Genomic DNA, 25396 nt, shown 5'->3' with positions numbered 1-25396 from the left:
CGAAAGATGGGATATCAAGACTCTAGTGCAGCATAGAAAGGGCAGAGAGCCAGAAGACCTGAGGACACATAGGTCAGAGTGATAGTCACCTCTCACGAGTGTCCTCAGTGGACCAACAGCAGAAGGACAGGCCCTGGGCATCTTGCCACACCAAGTGGAACAGGAGACAAAGATCTTCAAAAGCTCCAGGGACTGTTCTGGAGTCTTGCAAAGCATGTGGTTCAAAATGACTCTTCTGTAGAGCTGCAGAATGGTTCTTACAACTGAGTGTTGGGCTGAGCTTTACTGCAGTGACATTCCTTCTGCTGATGGTCATAGGGACAGAGTAAGGACGACTGGACAATAAACATTTGTTAAGCAAATGAAAACTTTTGAGCTAATTATTTCTTCAGGGGCTGGATAGAAGTGTCCAAAGGTATTTTGAGCAGAGCAGAAGCATATTATTTCTTTGGCATTTGTCTGGGTTACTTCCCTTAGGCTGGTGACAATGCCCTACTAGCTTCTGGTCCCAACCTTCCTAATATTATAATCTATATGCACCATATTCCAGCCAAACTGGCCCTTGTCTTCCCCTAAGCCAACTAATACCTTAAGGTATTAATGTTAACTTAGGCCTTCTTTGCTATGACTAATTATACTGGAAACTGATCTGTTCAGTAAAAATTGGTTAGGCCAGAGTCTCTTTTTGTAAATTATTCTTAGTAATTAGATTCACTTACTGTGTGGATTTAGAAGTACTGAAACTGCACTGCTTTAGAACATATGTTAAATTCACATTTGTACGATCACAATAGTAAGGTTAGTGAGCTGGCATTGAATCATATCTGGGTACCCACAATGGTTAAGCTCAAACATTTTTTGTTGATATGCTTTTCTCCTTTTTATTAACGTGTGATGTCACAAAAGATAACATAGCAATCCAAAGCTGTGACATGCTGTCTGAGGGGAAGGAATTCTCACATTTGACTTTGAATATCACCATTTTTAACCAATGTTATCCACTCATCAAACTGTTTCTATAGAGACTACCTACTCTGGAAAAGTCCCCACCAACCAAGTAGTAAATGTATCACTTATCAACGGGAAGTTGCAGGTCAGCCTTGTTCTTTACATTCCCAAAGGATGGGCGGTATCTGGCCAGGGCTAGAAGAACTGCTCTCATCTTTGCAGTGATACTGAATGCTAACACAGAAGAGAACATCTCACCCCTCTACCCTGAGAACATGTCTTGAGAACAAACCCAGCTATTGGTTTATGGTTGTGACTACAAAGGCCATGGCTTATTTTTAAAAACTGTTTTCAAAACTATTCATTAATTTAATACACACAGAGTACAAAATGCACGAGGTATCCAGTGAAAGGGTAAATAGTGACAAACACATGTCCCTCTATCCCTGTACCCAGTTACTCTGTTCCGTGCACTAGAGGCAGCCACAGTAATGGACAAGTTTATTTTAGTTCCAGAGAGAGTCAAGGAAATCTGACCTAAAATGGAATTAGGGAAGCTATTGAATGTGGAGGATGGAGAAGAGGGCGTGGAGTCAGGCAGACTCTGCTCAAACAAGGTGTCACCACTTCCTATCACAGAGCCTGGATAAAAACAGGGTTTATCTCATGAGGTGGTTGAGATAATGAAATAAGCAACCCAAGCAGAGGCTTAGCACATTCCCTGGCATGGATTTCTACTCCATAAGTGTCAGTTCTGATTAGTGATGGGGCAACTGAGCATGGTAGAAGAAGCTGGGTGGGAAGGATGGGTGCATTGAACACTGTCTGGGGAAGCCCTAAACCTGCTTACTCAAAGTGAGTCACTGGAAATCCCTGGGAGTTTGTTAGAAACACAGGATCCCAGGCCTCCCCATACTGGTCATTCAGAAGCCGTGTGGTGACAAGCCCCCTGGGAGGACAAGCAGTGTTCCAAGTGATCCCTGGAAGCCTATAGGGCTGTGCTTCAGATCCCTGGCCTAGGGGAGATGGTGCTACTGTTTCCTCTCCTGTGGACATAAGCTTTTGGACTGGGCATGGTGAAAAGCTATCCCCACCCCCCAAGTCCATCCCTGCACCGCTCTTCCACACCTGATTTCCCAAGCCCAATAACCTGTGACCTTAAAGATGACTGGAATGTGTCCTCTTTTGTGCCATAGCTTGATGGTAACCTGATAGATGGCCCTGGGGCAGGGTGGCATGTTGTTTTTAAAGTAATACAAGATACATGGTAAAGCCTGCCCAACAAACAGCAGGGCTGCCAGGATGCCAACTGGGACACCTAAGCCCTGGCAGCAGGGGCTGCCTTAGCCAGAGCTGGTCATTAGAAATCAGTTCTGCCAGGCTTGAATGCTGAGAGGACAGAGGGGTCTCAGGTGACAAGTGCCACTGTTGCACCAAACCAGTAGACCTAGGCTAGGAATATATGGTGTATAGGAAGGCCCTTTTCTTTCAAATAGAATTACACACTGTAATGGTGGATATACATATGGTCCAAACATACAGAATACACAACACCAACCGTGAGTCCTTGTGTGAACGATAGACCTTGAGTGATTGTGAAGTGTCACCCCGATTCAGTGATTATGGCAGTGGGAAGAATGTCCCTATGGAGGTGCAGAAGGAGCAGAGGAGCTTTCTGGCCTTTCTGCTCAGTTTTGCTATGAACCTAGAACTGCTCTAAAAAAAATACAGTCTATTTTAAAAGAGAGAAAGAGAATTATAGCTTGTCACTGGTCAGCTGCAAAAGGAAAAAGAAAACCGAGGTTGAGGCCCGAAGCAGTATGCTTTTTTTTTTTTTCTGGAACTGGAGTTTAAACTTAGAGCTTCACACTTGCAAAGCAGGCACTCTACTGCTTGAGTCCATTTTGCTTTGGTTATTTTAGAGATAGAGTCTTGCAAACTATTTGCCAGGACTGACCTCAAACCTTGATACTCCCAAGTAGCTAGGATTACAGGTGTAAACCACTGGTGCCCAGCACAACATGCCTTTTAAAAATCACAACAGCAACAGAAACAATGTAGAGCTGGGCTATCCAACCCAGTAACCATGGCCAGATGTTGTTAGTGAGCATTTACCATGTACCTGTGTGACAAAGGAACTGAATTTTAAGTTTTACTTAATTTTAATTAATGAATTATAAACATAAAACACTGATGTGGGTAATTCCACTTGGAAAAAAATTCAGCAGGTTTGTAACAATTTGGGTATATGAATCTACACTTTTAACTGGTAATTGCCTGAATGCTAACACAGATCAAGTATTTCCAATGAAATACTCTGGAGTTAGTAGGTATAGGTAAGAACTTTCTCAATGAAACCCCAGCAGCACAGCAACTAAGAGATAGCATAGATAAATGGGACCTCATAAAACTAAAAAGCTTCTGTACATCAAAAGAAATGGTCTCTAAACTGAAGAGAACACCCACAGAGTGGGAGAAAATATTTGCCAACTATACATCAGACAAAGGACTGATAACCAGAATATATAGGGAACTTAAAAAACTAAATTCTCCCAAAACTAATGAACCAATAAAGCAATGGGCAAGTGAACTAAACAGAACTTTCTCAAAAGAAGAAATTCAAATGGCCAAAAAACACATGAAAAAATGCTCACCATCTCTAGCAATAAAGGAAATGCAAATTAAAACCACACTAAGATTCCACCTCACCCCTGTTAGAATAGCCATCATCAGCAACACCACCACCAACAGGTGTTGGCGAGGATGCGGGGAAAAAGGAACCCTCTTACACTGTTGGTGGGAATGTAGACTAGTACAACCACTCTGGAAAAAAATTTGGAGGCTACTTAAAAAACTAGACATGGATCTACCATTTGATCCAGTAATACCACTCTTGGGGATATACCCAAAAGACTATGACACAGGTGACTCCAGAGGCACCTGCACACCCATGTTTATTGCGGCACTATTCACAATAGCCAAGTTATGGAAACAGCCAAGATGCCCCAGCACTGACGAATGGATAAAGAAAATGTGGTATCTGTACACAATGGAATTCTATGCAGCCATGAAGAAGAACAAAATGTTATCATTCGCTGGTAAATGGATGGAATTGGAGAACATCATTCTGAGTGAGGTTAGCCTGGCCCAAAAGACCAAAAATCGTATGTTCTCCCTCATATGTGGACATTAGATCAAGGGCAAACACAACAAGGGGATTGGACTATGAGCACATGATAAAAGCGAGAGCACACAAGGGAGGGGTGAGGATAGGTAAGACACCTAAAAAACTAGCTAGCATTTGTTGCCCTTAACGCAGAGAAACTAAAGCAGATACCTTAAAGCAACTGAGGCCAATAGGAAAAGGGGAACAGGTACTAGAGAAAAGGTTAGATCAAAAAGAATTAACCTAGAAGGTAACACCCACGCACAGGAAATCAATGTGAGTCAATGCCCTGTATAGCTATCCTTATCTCAACCAGCAAAAACCCTTGTTCCTTCCTATTATTGCTATACTCTCTCTACAACAAAATTAGAAATAAGGGCAAAATAGTTTCTGCTGGGTATTGAGGGGGGGGAGAGGGAGGGGGCGGAGTGGGTGGTAAGGGAGGGGGTGGGGGCAGGGGGGAGAAATGAACCAAGCCTTGTATGCACATATGAATAATAAAAGAAAAATGAAAAAAAAAAGTATTTCCAATGAATACCTAGTGTCCAAGTTGAGATATGTTGTAATTATAAAATACACACGAGATTTTAAAGACTTAATGACAAAATGTAAAATATCTCATTAACACTTTTTATACCGATTACATATTGAAACAATGTTTTGATTATATTGAGTTAATAAAATGTTATTAAAGCTTATTTCACCTGTGTCTTTGTACTTTTTTAAAATGGCTTCCACCTAGGCATTGGTAACTCACACTTGTAATCCCAGCTACTTGGGAGGCTGAGATTAGGAGGATCAAGGTTTGAGGGCAGCCTGGACAAATAGCTCCAGAGACTCTATCTCCACAATAACCACAGCAAAACGGACTGGAGGTGTAGCTCAAAGGTAGAGCGCCTACTTTGCAAGTGTGAAGCCTTGATTTCAAATCCTAGTTCTACTCCCAAAAAATGACTTCCAAACTCCATAAAATAACACATGTGGTTACCCACATACAATGTAAAATGGTACAGCTGCTTTGAAAATGGTACTGCTGTTTTGACAGTTCCTCAAAAGATAACACAAAGTTACCCAGCAATTCCACTCCTAGGTATTTGCCCAAGAGGATTGAAAATATATGTCCACACCAAAAATGTTCATAGTAACATAATTCATAATAGCTACAAAGCAGAAACCACCCAAATGCCCATCAGCTGATGCATGGATAAAAACAAATGTAGTATATCCATACCCAATATTATTCAGCCATAGAAAGCCAGTGATACAACAAGGGGATTGGACTATGAGCACATGATAAAAGCGAGAGCACACAAGGGAGGGGTGAGGATAGGTAAGACACCTAAAAAATTAGCTAGCATTTGTTGCCCTTAATGCAGAGAAACTAAAGCAGATACCTTAAAGCAACTGAGGCCAATAGGAAAAGGGGACCAGGAACTAGAGAAAAGGTTAGATCAAAAAGAATTAACCTAGAAGGTAACACCCACGCACAGGAAATCAATGTGAGTCAATGCCCTGTATAGCTATCCTTATCTCAACCAGCAAAACCCCTTGTTCCTTCCTATTATTGCTTATACTCTCTCTACAACAAAATTAGAGATAAGGGCAAAATAGTTTCTGCTGGGTATTGAGGGGGGGGAGCGGGAGGGGGTGGAGTGGGTGGTAAGGGAGGGGGTGGGGGCAGGGGGGAGAAATGAACCAAGCCTTGTATGCACATATGAATAATAAAAGAAAAATGAAAAAAAAAAAAAGCCAGTGATAGACGCTGCCACATGGATGTCCCTTGGAAATATTGTGCTGAGCAAAAGAAACCAGACACATAAAAGCCATATACTATATGATTACATTTATATGAAATGCCCAAAATAGGCAAACCCACAAAGACAGGAAGTAGATTAGGGATTGCCAGAGGCTGGAGGTGACTGCCAGTTCTAACCTATACCCATTAGCAGAGAGTTCTTTGTGGAATGATATAAATATTCTGGAATAAAACAGTGGTCACAGTCATATAACTTGTGACTATACATAATTACAACAAATTACATGTGTGACTTGCATTAATTTCTGCTGGACAGAGCTACTTTCAGTGAGATATTGTCTTTCCCAGTTGTTACTAATGAGGGTTACAAACTTTAGCCAGAGCTAAACCGCACAAGTTTATTTCCACTCCTTTCTACTCCAGGGGACATTTGGCAGGGGTCATGTGGAAAGATTGCTGCTGGTCAAGGATGCTCCCAAACATTGATGCTGTACAATGCAGAGGGCAGCTGCCTGTATCAAAGAGCTATCCCACTCACAGCATCAGTGGCGTAGAGGTTGAGAACCCACGGAAGGCTGCTCAGAGGCCCCTTGTTCTAACCACTGCCTCCTTTGCACCCTCTCAGTCTTCCACTTTCCTGGATTCAGGCATAGCCTTTCACTAAAACTGTCTCCTGGAATCCACGAATTACAGGCATCCTCAGGCTTGGAGCTCTCAGTTCAACAGTGACTCTGGGGACATAGGGACAGCCTAATCAGTGCCATGAAGAGGACCAGGGGTTTTGCAATTGGCTATGGAAATATCTACTCTGACCTTATTCTGTGAGGCATTCTGAGACTCCAAATGTTAAACTTATTTTAAACTAAGCTGGTCCTATCCCAGGTAAGGGATCCATACTAGACTTTCTAAGCCAAAAACAAATGGAATTTATACTCTGTGTCATGAACAGGCTCCTCTCTGTTCCTTCTTTGTAAAATCCAAAGAAGGATATCCCATCTTGCTTTGAACTACTTTAAAGTTGCCTATTCTGCCTGTATGAGTTTCTGATGGCTAGTGTAACAAATTACCACAAAACCTATGGCTTAAAAGCATATAAATTTATTATCTAATCACTCTAGACATCAGAAATCCAACATAGGTCTCTCTGGACTAAACTCAAGGTGTCAGCAGTTCTGTGTACCTTCTAGAGGCTCTTAGGGAAAGAATTGCTTTTCTTTTTCCAGCTTTCAGAGGTGGCCAGCATTCCTTGGCACATGGTCCTTTCCTCGGTCTTCAAAGCTAGCAGAGTAGCATTTTCACATCTCTCTCTGACTCTAATTTTCTCATCTTCCTCTTTCACTTGTAAGGACCTTTGTGATTACATAGCTCCACCTGCATAATTCAAAATAATCTCCTCACCTCAAGGTGAGAAATTACCCATTTCTTTTGCCCAGCATGGTGACAAATTGACAGGTTCTGAGAATTAGGATATGGATATCTTTGTAGGCATCATTCTGCCTACCATACTATTAAATAGGCATAGGCAGGTGCCACACTCTGCAGCCTTCATTCCATGAGGAAAAGGAATTTTGCACTTTTGTTTTTCTTGAGTTGGGGGATTTGTGCAATCTTCATTTTGCTTTCTTTCCAAATCCTAATTCTCAGTGGGTTGATACCTTAGAATGGTCACTCAGAGGTTGATAAACTTCTCTTACATATTTATACTTTTGTAGTTGAAAACAAGTTTATATGATTCAGATATTTATGTTGTTGGTGGTTGTTCATGGTGTTTTCAAAATTGATGTCACACCTGTTAAGTCTAAATCCCTTTTACTAGGTGGACCCATCAGATAGCACACTGATTTTCAGCTCAACTGTTCTTGTCAAGTACTAGATGTACTCAATAAAGCCAAGCGCTGACACACAAGGAATTTACAGTCTAGTAGGGGCACAAACCAGCATATTGTCAATCTCACCCAGAGGGATCTGCAGCAAAGGTTCAGAAGTCAGTAAATTGAAGAGCTATAGGACCAGGGAAGAGGGCACAAATCAGGACTGCACAGTCATGCAGGATATTAAAATCTCCAAAGTGTTATGAAGTTAAAAACACTTGAGTCTTGGGTCCTAAGAGTAGGCCTGAATTCTTCAAGGCCAAATTCATACAGGGAGTGCCTCAGTTCTAGGGCATGGGAAAACCAACCTTCATGACAACCTTAGGAATTGGGGTGATTTTAGGTTATTCCCTCAGAGCAGACTCTGAGACAAGAACTTCGATGTAGTTTATTTGGAAATGATCCAAGAAAACGTAGGGAAAGGGGGAATGTGAGAGAACAGCCAGTAAATGGGACATGAATGAATGCTGCTGCTGAGAGTAACCTCAGCCTGATTACGTGGGGACTCTCTAAGGAACTGTGTGACACTTGCCTTGGAACCATTCCATGGGAGGCAGGGGAGGCTGGGATATTATCTACCAACTCCTACTCCCATTGGTTAAGAACTTCCCTGACTTCAGATGCACTGCTGAGTGTGACCACGCAACCTCCTAGTCATGGGGAAGGTTCTCAGGCAGGGTTTGCTGTTGAGTGCTGGAAATCCCTGTGTGGACCAAGCAACTCTGAGGCAGGACATCATCAGCCTCTGCCTAAGAAGCAATCAGGTAACTTCACAAATAGGCTGGACACTGGGGCCAGTCAATGAGGTTCTTTCACCTGAATGGTTCTGACTCTACTGTCAAAATTCAGTGGTGTCAAAGTCTTACCAGTCTCCACTGTGCTAAGATAATCTGATTTCCTTATGGAATTTGAGTTCCAGTTTTGCCACTTAAAACAGATATGCCCTGGGTATATTCATTAACCTCTTTAACTCTGTGTGTCAGCTCACAGTTTTGTTATATGAATTGCAGGAAATACTAGACGCTGGGCTTTGAGGCAGGATAGGGAACACACAAACACTCAGTAAATGAGTATTTCTTCTGTGGATGATGATGACACTCATTTCTCCCGCCGTCAGTGAAAACATTTTGACTAGGATCAGAAGTTGAGGTGTGATCTAAAAATATCTCTTCAGAATGGTGCCATCTTTGTGCTTTCTAACTACACAACTGATAGAATTTTTGACTTATTGCTTAGTTTTGGTAAATAAAAATTTTATGACAGAAAAATGCCTCACTAAGTTGTTGGGTATCATTGTGTCATTGAGCACAATGGTATCAACATTTCTATCCATTAGAACTTAGTCTCCCAGTGAACAGACAAACCTCTGCTATAAACCACACACATATGGAAACTATTTGTAACTTGGAAATGTCATAGTTTACTACATTAGTGCACCAAATGGTTCCCAAATTCATGGGCCCTGAATGTAATTTTTGAGGTGCACTCAGGCTGCTATCACAAAGTGTCATAGACTGGATGGCTTAAACAAGAGACATTTATTTCTTACAGTTCTGGAGGCTGAGAAGTTCATGATCAAGGTACTGACTGAATCAATTCCTGATGAGGGCACTCTTCCTGGGTTTTAGGTTAGTCTCACGTGGCAAAGAGAGAGGAAGCAAGTTCTCCAGTGTTTCTTTTTTTTTTTTTTTTCCAGTAAAGGGATTTGAACTCAGGGCGTCAGGCTTACTAAGCAGGTGCTCTACCTCTTAAGCCACTCCGCCAGCCCTTTTATGTGTTGGGTGTTTTTGAGATAGGGTCTCATGAACTATTTACCCTAGCTGGCTTTGAGCCACCATCCTCCTGATCTCTGTCTCCTGAGTATCTAGGATTACAGATGTGAGCCACTGGTGCCCAGCCTAGTGCTTCCTCTTATACGGGCACCAATCCTACCATGGGCGCCACCCTCATAATGCATCACCTCCCAATACTTTCATGTTGGAGGTTAGGGCTTCAACATGAGAATTTTCAGAGGACGCAGTGTAGAGGAAAACCTGTTTCTCACAGTCTCATCAGTGCAAGGGATTATCACTTCCAGATCTCTGAAAGCTGAGGGAGGGAGAAAAGAACTTAGGGAAGAAGGCAAAAGGAAGGGAGTTCATCAGTCTATGATGTATTTGTGAATCTTTTTATGAATTGCCTATTTGATTCCTTTGCCTGGTTTTGATTAAGCTAGTCATTTTTTCTTACATCATTTTCTTTGACTATACATCACAAATACTTTCCTAAGTTTTTTGTTGCTGCTGTTGTTGTTTTGTTTTGTTTTGGGTGGTTTCTTTTGGTTTCTTGCTGGTACTGGGGATAGAACTCAGAGCCTCAGGTTCACAGTTCTCTTTGTTTTTAAATTCAGTTTAGGGTGGGGTTTGTTGTGCAAAATTCTTATATCATCAGAGTTAGTCTTTTTGCTTTTCCTTTTATGCCCCTTACATGAAGAGCCACCTTTTTTCCACTTTATTTTATACTCACTTTGGCAGCTAATATAAAATTCAGAATTCATGGGAGAGTTAGAATTCTTCAAGTTTAGTCATTCAAAGATATGCTGCTTGCTCATGACTGGACAAGAACATTGAACCAGGACTAAAAGCAAGGATTTCCAGACATAGACTGGGAGGTTATGCTTTCTGTTTTCCTTTTCTTAGAAAAAAATCTGTTTCAATAATATTGGTAATAAATGAATACCATTATTCATTTATGAAATATTAATATTTCTTATAAATATGAAATATTGAATATTATTAATCACTTCACCAAATTCTAGATTCCTGCTTCCCTCCCCAGAGCTAATCACCTTCATCATTTTGGCATCTTCTCCCAGAATTTAAAAATAATAATTATTATTATTTTTTATCTATCTATATAGATAGATAGATAGATGCACATAAGTAACATACTATTAAGGTTTGGTTTGGGGCATAAATGATACAGTGGCATGAATTATTTTGCAATGGGCCTTTCTCACTGTTATATTCGAGATGTCCATCATTTGGACAGGCCCTGGTCTGTTTAGCCATTTCTGATGTTGCCTTCATGACTCCACAGCACATGTTATGGTACATGTGCAAGCTTTTCTCAAGAGGAGATATTGAGAAGTGAAACTGCTTTTGTCAGTTACTTTTCTTGTCACTGTGACAAAATACCTGACAGAAACCACTTAAGGGAGAAAGGATTTATTTTGGCTCATGATTTCAGAAGGGGCAGTCCATCATGGTGGGAAGGCCATGGTAGGTGATTGCAGCTAACATCATGGCAGCCAAGAAGCAGAAGAAGGGATACAGAAAGATGCCAGAGCAAGATATATCCAAGGTTACACCTGCAGTGACCTACTTCCTCCATTGGGCCCACCTCCTACCTCTCACTACCTCTCAAAAGTGTCATCAGCGAATGGATTAAGACAATGTGGTATTTATATACAATGGAATTTTATGCAGCCATGAAGAAGAACGAAATGTTATCATTCGCTGGTAAATGGATGGAATTGGAGAACATCATTCTGAGTGAGGTTAGCTTGGCCCAAAAGATCAAAAATCATATGTTCTCCCTCATATGTGGACATTAGATCAAGGGCAAACACAGCAAGGGGATTGGACTGTGAGCACATGATAAAAGCGAAAGCACACAAGGGAGGGGTGAGGATAGGTAAGACACCTAAAAAATTAGCTAGCATTTGTTGCCCTCAACGCAGAGAAACTAAAGCAGATACCTTAAAAGCAACTGAGGCTAATAGGAAAAGGGGACCAGGAACTACAGAAAAGGTTAGATCAAAAATAATTAACCTAGAAAGTAACACACACGCACAGGAAATTGATGTGAGTCAACTCCCTGTATAGCTATCCTTATCTCAACCAGCAAAAACACTTGTTCCTTCCTATTATTGCTTATATTCTCTCTTCAACAAAATTAGAGATAAGGGCAAAATAGTTTCTGCTGGGTATCGAGGGGGTGAGGGGAGGAGGAAGGGGGTGGAGTGGGTGGTAAGGGAGGGGGTGGGGGCAGGGGGGAGAAATGACCCAAGCCTTGTATGCACATATGAATAATAAAACAATAAAAAAAAAAGAAAAAGAAAATGTGGTATCTATACACAAAGGAATTTTATGCGGCCATGAAGAAGAACGAAATGTTATCATTTGCTGGTAAATGGATGGAATTGGAGAACATCATTCTGAGTGAGGTTAGCCTGGCCCAGAAGACCAAAAATCGTATGTTCTCTCTCATTTGTGGACATTAGATCAAGGGCAAACACAACACAACTTTATCTCACATGATAAAGTGAGAGCACACAAGGGAGATATGAGGATAGGTAAGACACCTGAAAAACTAGATAGCATTTGTTGCCCTCAATGCAGGGAAACTAAAGCAGATACTTTAAAGCAACTGAGGACAAAAGGAAAAGGGGATCAGGAACTAGAGAAAAAGTTAGTTCAAGAAGAATTAACTTAGAAGGTAACACACATGCATAGGAAATTAATGCGAGTCAACTCCCTGTATAGCTATCCTTATCTCAACCAGCAAAAACCCTGTTCCTTCCTATTATTGCTTATACTCTCTCTACAACAAAATTAGAGATAAGGGCAAAATAATTTCTGCTGGGTAGTGAGGGGGTGGGGGGGAGAGGGAGGGGGCGGGGGGGGTAAGGGAGGGGGTAGAGGATGGGGGGAGAAATGACCCAAACATTGTATGCACATATGAATAAAATAAAAATAAAGTGTCATTAAGTTATGAGTCTGTCAAGAAATTAAGTCATTCACTAGATCAGAGCCTTTATGATCTAATTGTCTCTAGAAACGCCATCTCAGACAGATCCAGAGGTGTGCTTCACTAATCCCCTAGGCATTTCTTAATCCAATTAAGTTGACAATCAGGTTTAACCATCACACATCCTGGGTAACACTTCTCTTAGTTTTAAAAGATATGGCCAACTACACTCCTGCTGGCAGTGTATCCATTTCCCATAATCTCAAATTGGTATTATCGTCCTTTTAACTTTTTTATCTAAGGGGTAAAAGACATATTTTTAAAGTCTGTCTTCTGCTAATTTCTCACGAGCTGGAGCATCTTCTCTTCTATGACCTTCAAATTTATTTATCTTTTAAAAACATTTTTGTAGTTTGGAGTCTTATCTCTGTTTCTTATATACTTTGAAAATTAATCTTTGTTATATCTGGTTTACATTTCTCCCAGTGTGTGGCTTTCCTTTTATTTTTATTTATATTTTTGTTACAGAAAATGTTTTCCCTTTGATGTATTCAAAATTATCATTTTTCCTTATTATTATTATTATTATTTTGGTGGTACTAGAACTTGAACTCAGAGCCTCATGCTTTCTAGGCAGGTGTTCTACCTCTTGAATCACTCCAACATCCCTTTTTCTTGTTTTTAAATTCTTCGTGTCCTAAACGACCTAGCTCAGAAAACCTAGCTCTTTCAAGATTATGAGAATAGTTTCCAATATTTTTTCTATTAGTTTATAGGGCTTTTTTTTTTTTAGATGTTTAACCTAGGGATCCAGCAGATGTTATTTGGGGTCCATTGGAGGGGACTAATATTTTCTCCATAATGGCTAATTACATTACCCTGCAGATGTTGGTTTTCCCTGAAAAGTTGAAAGGCTGCTTTTACCATAAACCCAGTTCCAGTACTGGATTTCATTCTGTAATCTCTACTTAATCTGATTATCTATTTATCTGATGGGGGCCACTGCCACACTGTTTTGATTACCATAGTGCTATTTGTCTCAAGAGATGGTTGGTTAAGCTTAATTTTTTTCATCTTATATCAGAGATGCAAGTTCATCTTCAGTCATAGCAAAAGACAGACCAATAAAGCATGGCTTTGGCACCCAGCTCCAACTGGCAGTGGTGAGAGATTTGGTATTGGGATAAAAACCTACCCTCTCAGCTAAATGACCCTCCTCTCACCAGCCTCCCCTCTGCCACCCAAATTCCTGTCACTGTACTACTCCTCAAAATAAAACTCAGCTGCAAATGGCACACCTGTTCTGGATTAGTTACAATAAATCAGGTCTGTGTTTATTTCAGTTGTGCAGACAGGTGAAGAACAAGCTGCATTTATAGAAAGCCAACAAGAAAGTGGAGGAAAATCCAGATCACTAGCAGGTAGTTTTCCTCTTAGGGTAAAGGGTTATGCTTGACAAGCTCTAAACTTCCTGATGTTTCCAAACTTGGGAGATTCTTTACAGAAAAGCCACGAGTTGCAGTAGTCACTCTAGGTTTGGCTAATGAAGCGTGTGGCTTCTAAACCTTAATGCCCACCAGAGTCTCTCAGAGAGCTTATTAAAAATGCAGGTTCGACAAGTCTGGGGTAAAACTTAGAGGTCTGCATCTCATCAGGGGATTCTGATGCAAATAAACCAGGCCTTCACTTTGAGAAACCTTCCTGTGGATGCAAAGCAAACTAAGACCTTCTAGGACCTTCTGCTTCACTGAGCAGAAGGCCATCAGAGCAGTTTCTTTGCTATAACACACACTTTTGAAATGAGTTGGCATGGGTGAATAATAAATAGGTTGCTAGGAGATGCGTCCTTGGGGAGTGAGGTATGCCTGCTACTGAAGGTGTGCTGGTTTCCGTGCAGGTTTTCCTGGGCAAAGGGATCCTGAATAGCTGGAACAAATTACAGAATCTCAAGCAGGAAAGAAAAACCCTTTAACACAGCTTTTCCCTCGGTCCCCAGGCCTACCTTGACAGCAGCTAGGTGAACTCACAGAGCCACTTCTGTTTTCACAGTCTCAGCACCCTTCAGCATGTTCTAAAGGGTGGCCAGCATCTCCACTCAATGTTGTATTTTTAAATCTTCATGACAGCCTCCAGCCAACCTGGGCAGCCCAAGTAAGTTCCTCAGTACATTTTTGTATTTATTCCCCTTTGGCTTTAAAATGGTCTATTTCCTAAATGACCTGCAGGGAATTCAGTTTTCCCCAGAACTCCTGATATGTAAGTGCAACATTTTGAGCCTATGAGGTGTTTCAGGAATATGGATATCACTGGGGCAGAAACATCTTAAGTGCAAAGAATGCCCATTGCCACTGTTGGAAAGTGGTATTGAATAACCTAGTGGTTTGTTCCTCGGCTAAAAGTATGGCAGGGGAAAAGAAGAGCTTCAGGATGCCTCAGAAAGCTTTCAAGTTTTAGGTCTTTGTGGCCCTGTTTGCAGGGTACAACTTGAATCCCTAGGCCAACCCTTGCATCCATTCTATGTGGACTCCAGGACTCTGCCAGGCTGTGCCTCAAGTTAGCTGAGTTTATGGGGTGTGTTCGCCAGGGCACACGTGCCTGAACCCTGCCCTGGAACTGCCACACTGACACCAGAACCTCTGGGGGGTAGGGGTTGGTTATCTGTATATTTAGAAGGTACCATGCTGGGTATGAAAGAAACTAGGACCCTCAACCTTGGAGGTATTTGTTGAATTACATGGGAGTTTTTTGTTGTTTTTATTTCTGTTTTTGTTTGGGGCAGTACTGGAATTTGAACTTGGAGCCTCCAACTAGGCAGGCACTCTAGGACTTGAGTCCCCTTGTAGCCCCTTTCACTTTTAGTTATGTTTGGGACAGGGTCTTGCTTTTTGTCCAGGTTGGCCTGGTTGGCCTGGATCTTCCTATCTATGCTTCTGAGTATCTGAGATGACAAGTGAGAGTCATCATGCCAACTATTGGTTGAGATGGGGGTCACAAGAATTTTTTGCCTGTGCTGGCCTTGAACCACAGTCCTCCCAATCTCTGCCTACTGAGTAGATAGGATTATAGGTATAAACCACTACCTGGGAACTTTTAAAATGCTCAACACCCAAGCCACACTTTAGGCCTGATCATGTGGGAATCTGGGATGGGAGTCAGACAGCTTCCAGATGATTCCAGATACAGCAAGGGACAAGAGCAATAGTTTAGCATCTTTTTTTGTAGCTCTAGGGATCAAATCCAGAGCCTCAGACATGCTAGGCAAGTGCTCTGCCACTTAGCTATATCCAAGCTCCCTTAAGATCTTTTCTAATCTGAGGAAGATCTTGTACTCTGTAGAGCAGGGCTTCTGAAACTTTGGTGCACATAGGAGTCCCCTAGGGAACAGTCAAAACGCAGACTCTGACTCAGTAGGCCTCGTGTGGGGTGGAAGAGTTTGCCCTTATAATCAGCTGGTCCACACACCACACAGTGGGCTGCAGGACGGGAAGCACTGATAATTTTTCTTTAATTATTTGACACTGACAGTACAATGACTGCCGTGAGCCTGAACTTTAACAGACCTTGTCCATCCAGGGTGATTAATGGTATCTGGCAGAAGTTGAACAGAAGGCTTTGTGATTAAAAACAAAACAAATGTTTGTGCTACTTCCTGGGTCAGTCATAAGTGCTGCTCAGCTGAGAGAGATGAACCAGTACAGCCCCCGCCTTACCTGTTACTGTCATTGTCAGTCATCATAGAGGGCTGGCTTATCAGCCCTCTGGAGCCACCGTTTTAACAGTTTTTTTGGGTTTTTTTGAGGTAGGGAACACATTTTGTTATGCAAAAGAATTCAAGATCTCAGATTGTTCTGCCCCAAATCTGAAAGCTTATTGCAAGAAGGCTTAGATCATTTGCATTTCTTTTCCTGTGCCCACCCCAAAATATTTCATAGAAACCTGCTTTGTGCCCTGCCTGCTACTGGATGGTCACACAAATTCTCGTGTTGCTGCATCCCTGTTCTTGTATTGCCTGCTGAACACCTAGGCTGAACTTAGCAAACCATCAGCTCATATACCTTTAACCCAAAAGAGGTAAATCTTCTGCTATGCTACTTAAAGCACCACTGGGAACTAATGCACAGGCTGGCAGTCAGCCACCTTAAGAAGCATATTCACCCCCAGAGACATGTATACATCATTCAGTAGGAACTGCTGGTCTTGGACCTCAAGATCTCTGTCTCTATGTCTCTCTCACCCTTTGGCTTATGTTTAAATCAGTCAGCGCCCAAACTGTGAGCAAATCGAAGACTGATTTACCCCAACTTTTGCCTTCATTCCAAATAGCACAAATTGTTATTATGTTCTACTGTTAATTAACCACCTCTTAGAATTCAAAGTACACTTGGTTTCTTTGACTTTAATCCATCTGAGCCCCTCTCTCCTACTTAGATCCCAAGCTCTTGACCATGAGGCTGATATTGATCTGGCCATTGGTAAAAATTCCTAGCAGGAAAGTGGTAATAAGCTTTTATCAGCTCTCAAAGAGGGGATGAGATTCTGACATGTATATTGCCTGGCAGTGTGCTAAGTGCTCTTTTTATAAATAGGTGTAATCTTATCAAGAAATGGTGTTAAAAGGATTGGACGCCATAGGAAAAAGAGAACCTCAATCTAAACCTTTATTCCTTCTTCAAAATGAGTCATAAAATTTAAATAAACCTTTGGAACTTACAGAATAAGTAGGAAAAATCCTTCAGAATGTAGGGCTAGCTAGAGAGTTCTTAGGCTTAACCAGAGCATAGCCATAAGGGGAAAACTGATAAAGTGGACCTCATCAAAGTTGCTAACTTTTGCTCTGTGGAAGTTCATGTAAAGATGGTGAAAAGACAAGCTATGGCCTAGGAAAAAATATTTGTAAACCAACAAAGGACTAGTGTCTAGAATAGACACAGAACTCTCAAAACTCTGCCATAAAACAGCAAATAATTCAATTAGAGGACGGATTTAGCAGACATTTCACTAAAGAGGATATACAGTTGATGAAGAAGCTCATGAAGAAAATGTCCAACATCATTAGCAATTAGGGAAGTGCAAATTAAGCCACATTAAGTTATCACTGCATGCATCAGAATGGCTACAAAAAAAAGTGGCAATAGTGACATGCTGGCAAGGATGTGGAGAAACTATACCACTTATAAGTTGCTAATGGGATTGTAAAATGATGCAGTTATCCTGGAAAACAGGTGGCAGTTAAAAAAAAACAAAAACAAAAAAAACTAAACCTGCAGCCACCATGTGACACAGCAACTGTACTCTTGGGCATTGATCTCGGAGAAATGAAAATTTATGTTTACGTAAAATCAGTACACAAATGTCTTATTCATAATAGCAAAACACTGGGATCAGTCCAAATTTCTCCATTCAGTGACTCAGTAAACAAATGGCAGAACACATACCATGGAATACTACTCACAACAAAAAATGACCTGTTTTTGTTCTTGTCTTTGTTTTTAGTTTTTTGAGACAGGGTCCAACCTAGCCTGGACGTTACTATGTAACCCTGGCTGGCTTCAGACTCATGATTTTTCTGTTTTGGTCTCCAAGTGCTGGTATTACAGTCATGTGCTACCCCATCTGGCTAGGAGTAAACTTCTGATACACACAATATGGATAAATCTCTGGGAATTATGCTGAGTAGGAAAAACTCCCAAAAGGTTACGTATTTTCTGATTCCATTTACATAACATTTTTTTGGCAGTAGTGGGGTTTGAACTTAGGATTTCATACTTGCAGGCTAAAGCTGTATGGCATGAGCCATGTATCCAGCTCTGTACAGCATTTTTGAAATGATAAATTTTTAGAGTTGGAGGACAGATTAGAGGTGGCCAGGGCATAGGGCAGGGGGGTGAAGGAGTGAAGGGTGTGGTTATTGAGGGTAATAAAGACCTTGACTCTGGTGGTGGATAAAGGAACTTACGCAGGTTCCTATATGCACAAGATTGAATCTAAGGCTTTGTACATGCTTAGCATGCACTCTACCTTTCAACTACACCCTCAGTTTCACTATAAATACATGTCAACACACATACTCACACAGGAGGATAAATGCAGCTGGAGAACTCTGAATAAGACTGTCAGGTCGTCCATATTGAGGTTGTGATACTGTGCTGCAGTTTTGTAAAATGTTTCCATTGGGAAATCTGGACAAAGTGTACAAACATCTCTGTGAATTATTTCTTTTTCCTTTTTCTTTTTCTTTCTTTGTTCTTTTCTTTTTTCTTGTTTGGTAGTATCCCTTAGCACCCTTTTTTGTTTCAGCTATTTTAGGGATAGGGCCTCACATTTTTGGCCTCAGCTAGTGATCCTCCTGATCTCTGCCTCCTGAGTAGCTGGGATAACAGTGTGAGCCACCACACTCAGCCCTCTCTGAATTATTTTCTACAATGACATGTGAACGTACTGTTAGCACAATAAAAACAAGTATAAAACCATTTGCAGCCAGACCTTAGGAAGTCTTCAATATGGGAAGAAAAGGCATGTGTTAAGAAGGTAAGTATGGCTTGGGACATAGCTCAGTGTGTGTGAGGCCCTGGATTTGATCCCCAGCATCGCAAAATAAAGAATATAATAGTAATAAAACAAAAATGATAATAAGACTAATACACATTAAATATTAACTGTGTAATAAGCACTGTGCTGAGCATTATATGTACAAGATTTTAATCCTTAAGACACTTGGAGGTGTTATTATTTCTCTTTTACGGGTGGAGACACTGGAGCTCAGCGAGCTTACACAGTTTTTCCTACGCTCACAGGGTTAGAAGGTGATAGGGTAGGAACAAAACTCACTCAGTCCCTCCACCCTATACAGTGGTTCCTTCTTATTCACAGGGGATATACTCCAGGACCTCTGATGGGTGACTGAAATCATGGAGAGGACCCAACCTTATCATTTAATGTCTTTTCCATCATAACTAAGCATTTATCAGACACTGTGGCTGTACCTTTTGCAGTTTGAAGTGCAACAGCAAAACTAGCATGAATGGTTTACTCATTCACCATTTCACAGGTGAAAGATTTATTACTATAGGGCTTAGCAACCTCAACCTATGATTGCTTTTCTTCCCTTACTAAGAGCTTTCACCTTTCCACTTAAAGAAAGCACCTTCCAGCTTCGCTTTGGCTTGGCAGATGAACTGCCCACATCTCTATGTGTACACTTTGTACCCATTATTAAGTAAAATAAGGGTTACTCAAACATAAACACTGCAGTACCATAACAGTCAAACTGATAACTGAGATGGTTATCAAGTGACTAACAGAAGGGTAGCAATTGAGAATGATACAAAATTTTAAATGTATGAATTGTTTATTTCTGAAACCACAGAAAGCCAAACTGCAGGTAAGAGGCACGGGACTATTGTATGAAGAATTCAGACAAGAATGCTATGAGTTTCTCTGAAGAGAGAAATCACAGTTAGGGATGAAGAAAGCAATCTGCCACACTTTGGCCTTGAAAGTACCAGGAAGGCTGAGCTAGTAACATACTGGCAAAAGTACGCCAGACAAGAAGATGGACATTGTCCACCAGGTACCTGAGAAGATGCTACATTTTCCAGATGAGGAAAACAGTGTGCATGCCTGCTTCGCTTCTGAGAGATAGACAAAGGCAAAATGGTGGAAGGTCTTGAGTGCTTGGTGAATTGTGGTTAGATCTTCTGGATCTAATCAGCATTTTATGACAAAGGAATCCAAATCCAAGGTATGAATGGTTTAGAAAAAACGGATCCATTTCCAGGGCCAAAGAGGCAAGGGAAGCACATTGTATTAGTGGGAGCTAGAGATAGCATCCTGTATGAGAATGCAACCACAGAATGTACTCAGGAAAATAAAGGCTATAAAGTGGTTGAGATCAGAGAGCATTAGAAACACACCTAACGAGGCACTTAATCTCATATGTTACAGGTACTTACTCATCCAATGACCCAGTGCCCATTATGTGGCAGGCACTATTCCAGATACCTGGGATTTATCAGTGACAAAATACACTTAATAAATTATCTTCTACCGAGGAGCTCTCCTTCTATGATTGGTGCTAATTCCTGGTCGGGAAAATTCTTGACTCCCAGAATCTGAGGATAGAAATACTGTACACTTGTGATCTCATGATCCCAAACAGAAATGCAAATCTCTCTGGGATGAAGCTGAGTGGCTATGCAAAAGGACAGACACAGCACTTCTGATTTAAGAGCAAGGATGATCTTACCCCAGTGTGGCTGGGGAAAGAAACTTAAGATGGGCGGATTGTCAGGCTTTCCTCTGAGTTGGATCAGGAAAGCAAGCTCAAAACCAAGGTGAAGAGTTGGCAGTGTGACCCTTGAAGAGGATTCCCGTTAGCCTGGGGCACCCTCTCTGTTTTCCACTCCCAAGGTGGAATTAATTTTGTAATCTTCCATAATGTAGACAAACCGGAGACTTTCCAATCCCAGCTTGGGTGGGTACTATTTCAAGACAAATTGTAACAAGATGGCCTTTCACTGTAAAAGAGAGACAGGAGGCAGGAAGTAAATACACCTGGATACATGTTTAAACGGGAGAGATTCTGCAAGAAAGCCTTGGTTGTAAGACAGAAAATTAGAGAGATGGAATTTTTCTCAGATTCCTAAAAGCACTATGCAGATGAAGATAAGATACTAAAAGCAGCTACTCACTTTCTGCAAAAAGACAGCTCAAGGTAAGTGAACCACCCAAGACTCAAGAGTGGCAAAATGTGTTAGTATTACCCATAACTCAAGATTTGTAGTCATTTTTAACTCTTTAGGCTGAAAATAAATATTTAAAATGTCTTTGAATTTAGTTATGGAAAGGTGCACTAATCTATTTCTTTTGCTAGGCACTATTAAAAAGAGTTTCATTAAATCCCAACAACCCCTACATTTCTATGTCAAATTTGCACTGACATTTTGTCATTTGCTATCACCTTGGTTGTATTTTACAGTGTGCAAGAAATACAGGCATCTTCTACAATTAAATAGTAACTTTTTGAATGGGTAAGAGAATCTGCATTTTCAAATGTGCCAATTCCTGTGGCAAAATTTTTTTGTTTTAGTCCAAGGAAAATAAATGCCACAGGTCTAAAGATCCCATTTTTAACTTGAAGCTGCACAGAACTGCTCTTGAATGTCCAGCTTCCATTCAAGTTTCTAGCTGTCCCTTGAGAGGTCAGTTCTGCTAACGACCTGCAAGGTGAGACATGTTCCCACTCCCTGAGAAAATGCAAGTTCTTTGTTTGGTTTTCTGAGCAGGAATGTTCATGGTTCTGGGACAATTGCCTTAGTCACCGCACAATGCCCAGGTCAAGGTGAGATGGATATATATTCATGAATGTTTATGAGAGAGGGTAGTAAGCAGAAGAGTTCCATAAGATCTCTGATGGATTCTACACAATAAATGACCTTGGTCCCATTTTATTTAGCTACACTTCCAGTAAATGAGTGAGCCTGTTGGCCACAGGGACTCTTTAGGGTACAAGCTGAGGATGGTCACAGGGTTCCTTCCTTCCATGAATTGAAAATTTCACCAGTTGAGGGAACTAGAACTTGCCTACCACAATGGTGAGTCTAAAACTGACACTGTCAATAGCTCCCTTCCTTTCCACTTTATAATAAAAGTGATTTGTCCAATGAAACACATGCTAAGTGGATAAACAACGATGAAAATGCACTTAGCTTTGCAATGAAGAGCTTTTTATGAATAGAAAGGAAATACTGTATTTACTGACATGAAATAGTAACACTGACACTTTATATTAATATTTGGCTAAACCACCTCCCTAGATGTATTTTGGGTCATCTGTGGTCACCAGTGTGTGAGCTGCTAAGAACTAAATAGGGTCTAAATTGGCTCACCTGCAAAAAGTAAAGTCTAAATGTGGTTTTATCTAGCTAAATTGACCTGCAGGAAGACAATAATTCGCTCAGTCAAAAGCTATCTCAGATCTGGAGATTTGTAGATCAGCTATTTTTGTGACAGGATCAGGGTCTTTTGAAATCAGTGTATGAATTTCTTCTTGTTTCACAAAGCACTCAATAGTTGTGTCTTGAAGAATATTTTTAGAAAGTCTTCTGTAAAAATAGTACCAGATTCTTATTGCAAGTTTGGGGGAAGGATGCACATGAAACAAAGTAAAAATAATTGATGGAAGTCAAATCTTTGTCATGGTACAGCACCAGTCCAAAAAGTCCATTTGGAACTCTTTAATATAAGAATATAATTAAAAATAAAAGTGGCAAATTGATCTCAACATGCTTTGTGCATTAATTATTCCTATGAATGTAATTCCATCTCTTTAACATCAGTATTAAAAGTACCCCCAAATCAGCATTAGGGGAGAATGTATTTTTTTCCTGGCAGGATATTCTTGGCCTCTTTTATATTTTGTAGTCTATGAAAAGCAAAATAAAGCAAGTATCCAATCAAAAACAAGTCCCCAGCACAGCAAAATCGACTTTGTCTACTTTCTCCAGCGTCACAGAATGAATCCTAGAAGTCTTTCACATACACTGACATCCTTTCATTTGGACTATGAATTCCAATTAAGCCAAATGCACCTAAAAGTGAGCCCCCAAAAATACTTTTTCCCTGTAATGGGTATTCCCAAAACATTTGCTTGAGAAACTTTCTAAATAGTGAACACTGCCTAGTAAAACACATGCAGTAGACAAAATATCAGGTTTCTTTTTCCAGCTGTCCAGAATCCCATTAGTGCTCTCACTTCTATCAGTCTTTTGCTATAATTAGGATGGCTTAGGGTTTATCTGGGCTTTTTTTCAAAACCAGATTTCCTTCCTAGCAGCAGCAGCAGCAGCAGCAGCAGCAGCTGTCATTCACAAGTACCCTGATGGTACTGGGAGACTTATTTTGATTTGCATTATGGTACAAGAATCATGTCTATGAAGTGAAAGAAAACACACACACACACAGTCCTGCACACATGCATGCAAATCACTTTTTTGCTTTAATTTTTATAAAGGGGTCTTACCTGAAGATGAGCACTCTGGTCTGGAATCTGGTGTGTATCAAATAAGCCATTAACCTGCATCACTTCTCCCTCGAAGCTTGTGTCCCTTTCCTTGGAAAGTGAGTCTGCAGGGAGTGGAACTGTTTCCATGTCTCGCTCTGCGGAGGATGAAATTGCACATGGCTGTGCATGGGAGTGGGAATTCCGGCAAGGAGCTCCAGCTTTGGTGGGTAGAGTCTCTCTTTGATGGCTCCGGTTTAGGGGGTGCTGCTTGGGTTCCTTGAGGAGGGGATTAAAGATGCCATCTGGGGCGCTCTCTTTGTGGGTCAGCTTCTTAGTGTTTCCCTTCATTGCCGACCACCACACTCTGGTGGGTCTCTGGGGGCCCCTCCTGAGGACTGCATGCTTTTCCTCTGGTCTTTTCTCAGCCAGGCTCTCTGAACCCTGCCTCATCCCTGACTTATCTGATCCCCCAGACAAGGGCTTCACCTCTGCCTCTGTCGCTGCCTTATCCATGGTTAGCAGATTGTCACTGGGAAATTCCTCTCCTGCTTGGTGTCTGTCTCTGGTTTCTCCTGGAATTCCTGGACAATCATCTTCAGCAGCCTCAGAAGCAGTGGGGAGTGGACAACTCCCCTGGCCGGTCACCGTACCCATTCCATCCTGGTGAGGTCCCAGAGTAAGAGTCATCCCTGTTTGCAGGGATGAGGGACTGTGCCTAGAGACTCTATCTCTGACCCCTACTTCTTGGGGTTGTGAGTGATAACCACAGACGGCAGTGATGGCAGCCATGGGCCTCATGTCACCTGACACCTGAGGCCCACAACCCATTTCACGGAGGAAATGCTCACACCCACCCAAGTCACACTCACTGAATTCCATTTCTTCGTCATGGCTTTCTAATAAAAAAACATGCTCAGTCCCCTGCAGGCTCTGTTGCCAAATTGCATTAGAGTAATCTGTCATAACATCGGAACATTCCAGATACTCCAGGTCATCATCTGAAAACTCCTCCATGTAGGTTAGGGTTATCTCTGGGCAAAGTTCATAGTCGCTGTCAGAGTCTTCACTGGAAACCTGGTGCTTGTTGACTGAGGCGCTGTCACCTGGATAAATGCATGCGATTGCCTCGGACAGCGGTACGCTGAAGCTAATGTATTTCTGTGCTTTGGGGTTTTCATGACTAGAAGCGATGGCTTCCTCACGAGGGCCATCATCACTTAGACCACCATCCACTAACGGTGAGGCTGTGGGACACACTGTCCTGTAGCAACATACATTGTGTTTGTCCGGAATATTATTTGAATTAAGGAAACTTTCTTCTGTGTTATTTGGATCATAAGCTTCTGCCTTTGGTATTGTTCCTTTAACATCCAGGGGATTTTCAGAACTGGGAGCAATAATGTCATGATTGGCCAATACCTGGGGTGAACATATGGGGCTGAATTTGCGGGGGGAGGAATCAGGTGGTGGGGGATCCCCCCAGGAGGCATGTTCTTCTTCTTCCTTACAAGGATGCTCTTCTTCATACGTCTCTGTTTCACATTTCCACCCCATGACCGTGCCATGTCTCAGGTCAGGAGAGCATTGTGGGTTCTCTGATGAAGACTTGACCTCCAGGGAAGCAGAGCAGCAGATCATCCCCAGACAGCTTTTAGCAGAGACTTGATAAACAGCAGCATCACTTCGGGTGCAGCTAGGATGAAGAGAACGTAGGGGTAAGTCTGGATCTGCATGCCGCCACTGCTCATTGACTGTGGGGTAAATGGCTATCAAGGGGCTGTACACTCAGATCTGTGGTGTCCCTGGAACAGGGCTTGCAGTCAGGGCAGCTGGCCCCTGGGCTCCGGCTATCCTAAGAGCTGAAATCCTGGGATGCTTAGAATTTTCCTACAATCTTACCCCAAATGAAAATGCTGAGAATT

General features: G+C 41.6%; 1 protein-coding gene across 7 annotated transcripts in view; it reads right to left on the bottom strand.

Annotated features, from left to right (window-relative positions):
- Nucleotides 1-25396, bottom strand: part of Alpk2 (alpha kinase 2) — a 120467-nt gene that overhangs the window by 60156 nt on the left and 34915 nt on the right. For all 7 annotated transcript variants that reach the window (XR_012447017.1, XM_074069736.1, XM_074069735.1 and 4 more), the window contains one exon: nt 23493-25167. Coding sequence is in view for 6 of the 7 variants with exons in the window: in XM_074069736.1 (XP_073925837.1) it covers nt 23493-25167 (1675 nt within the window). In the remaining variant the exon portion in view is untranslated. The remainder of the gene's footprint in view (nt 1-23492; nt 25168-25396) is intronic.

The sequence above is a fragment of the Castor canadensis genome, chromosome 4, assembly GCF_047511655.1.
Source record: "Castor canadensis chromosome 4, mCasCan1.hap1v2, whole genome shotgun sequence".
Lineage (NCBI taxonomy): Eukaryota > Metazoa > Chordata > Mammalia > Rodentia > Castoridae > Castor > Castor canadensis.
Note: the sequence above shows the minus strand (reverse complement) of the source record. Positions and strands in the feature narration are given on the sequence as shown.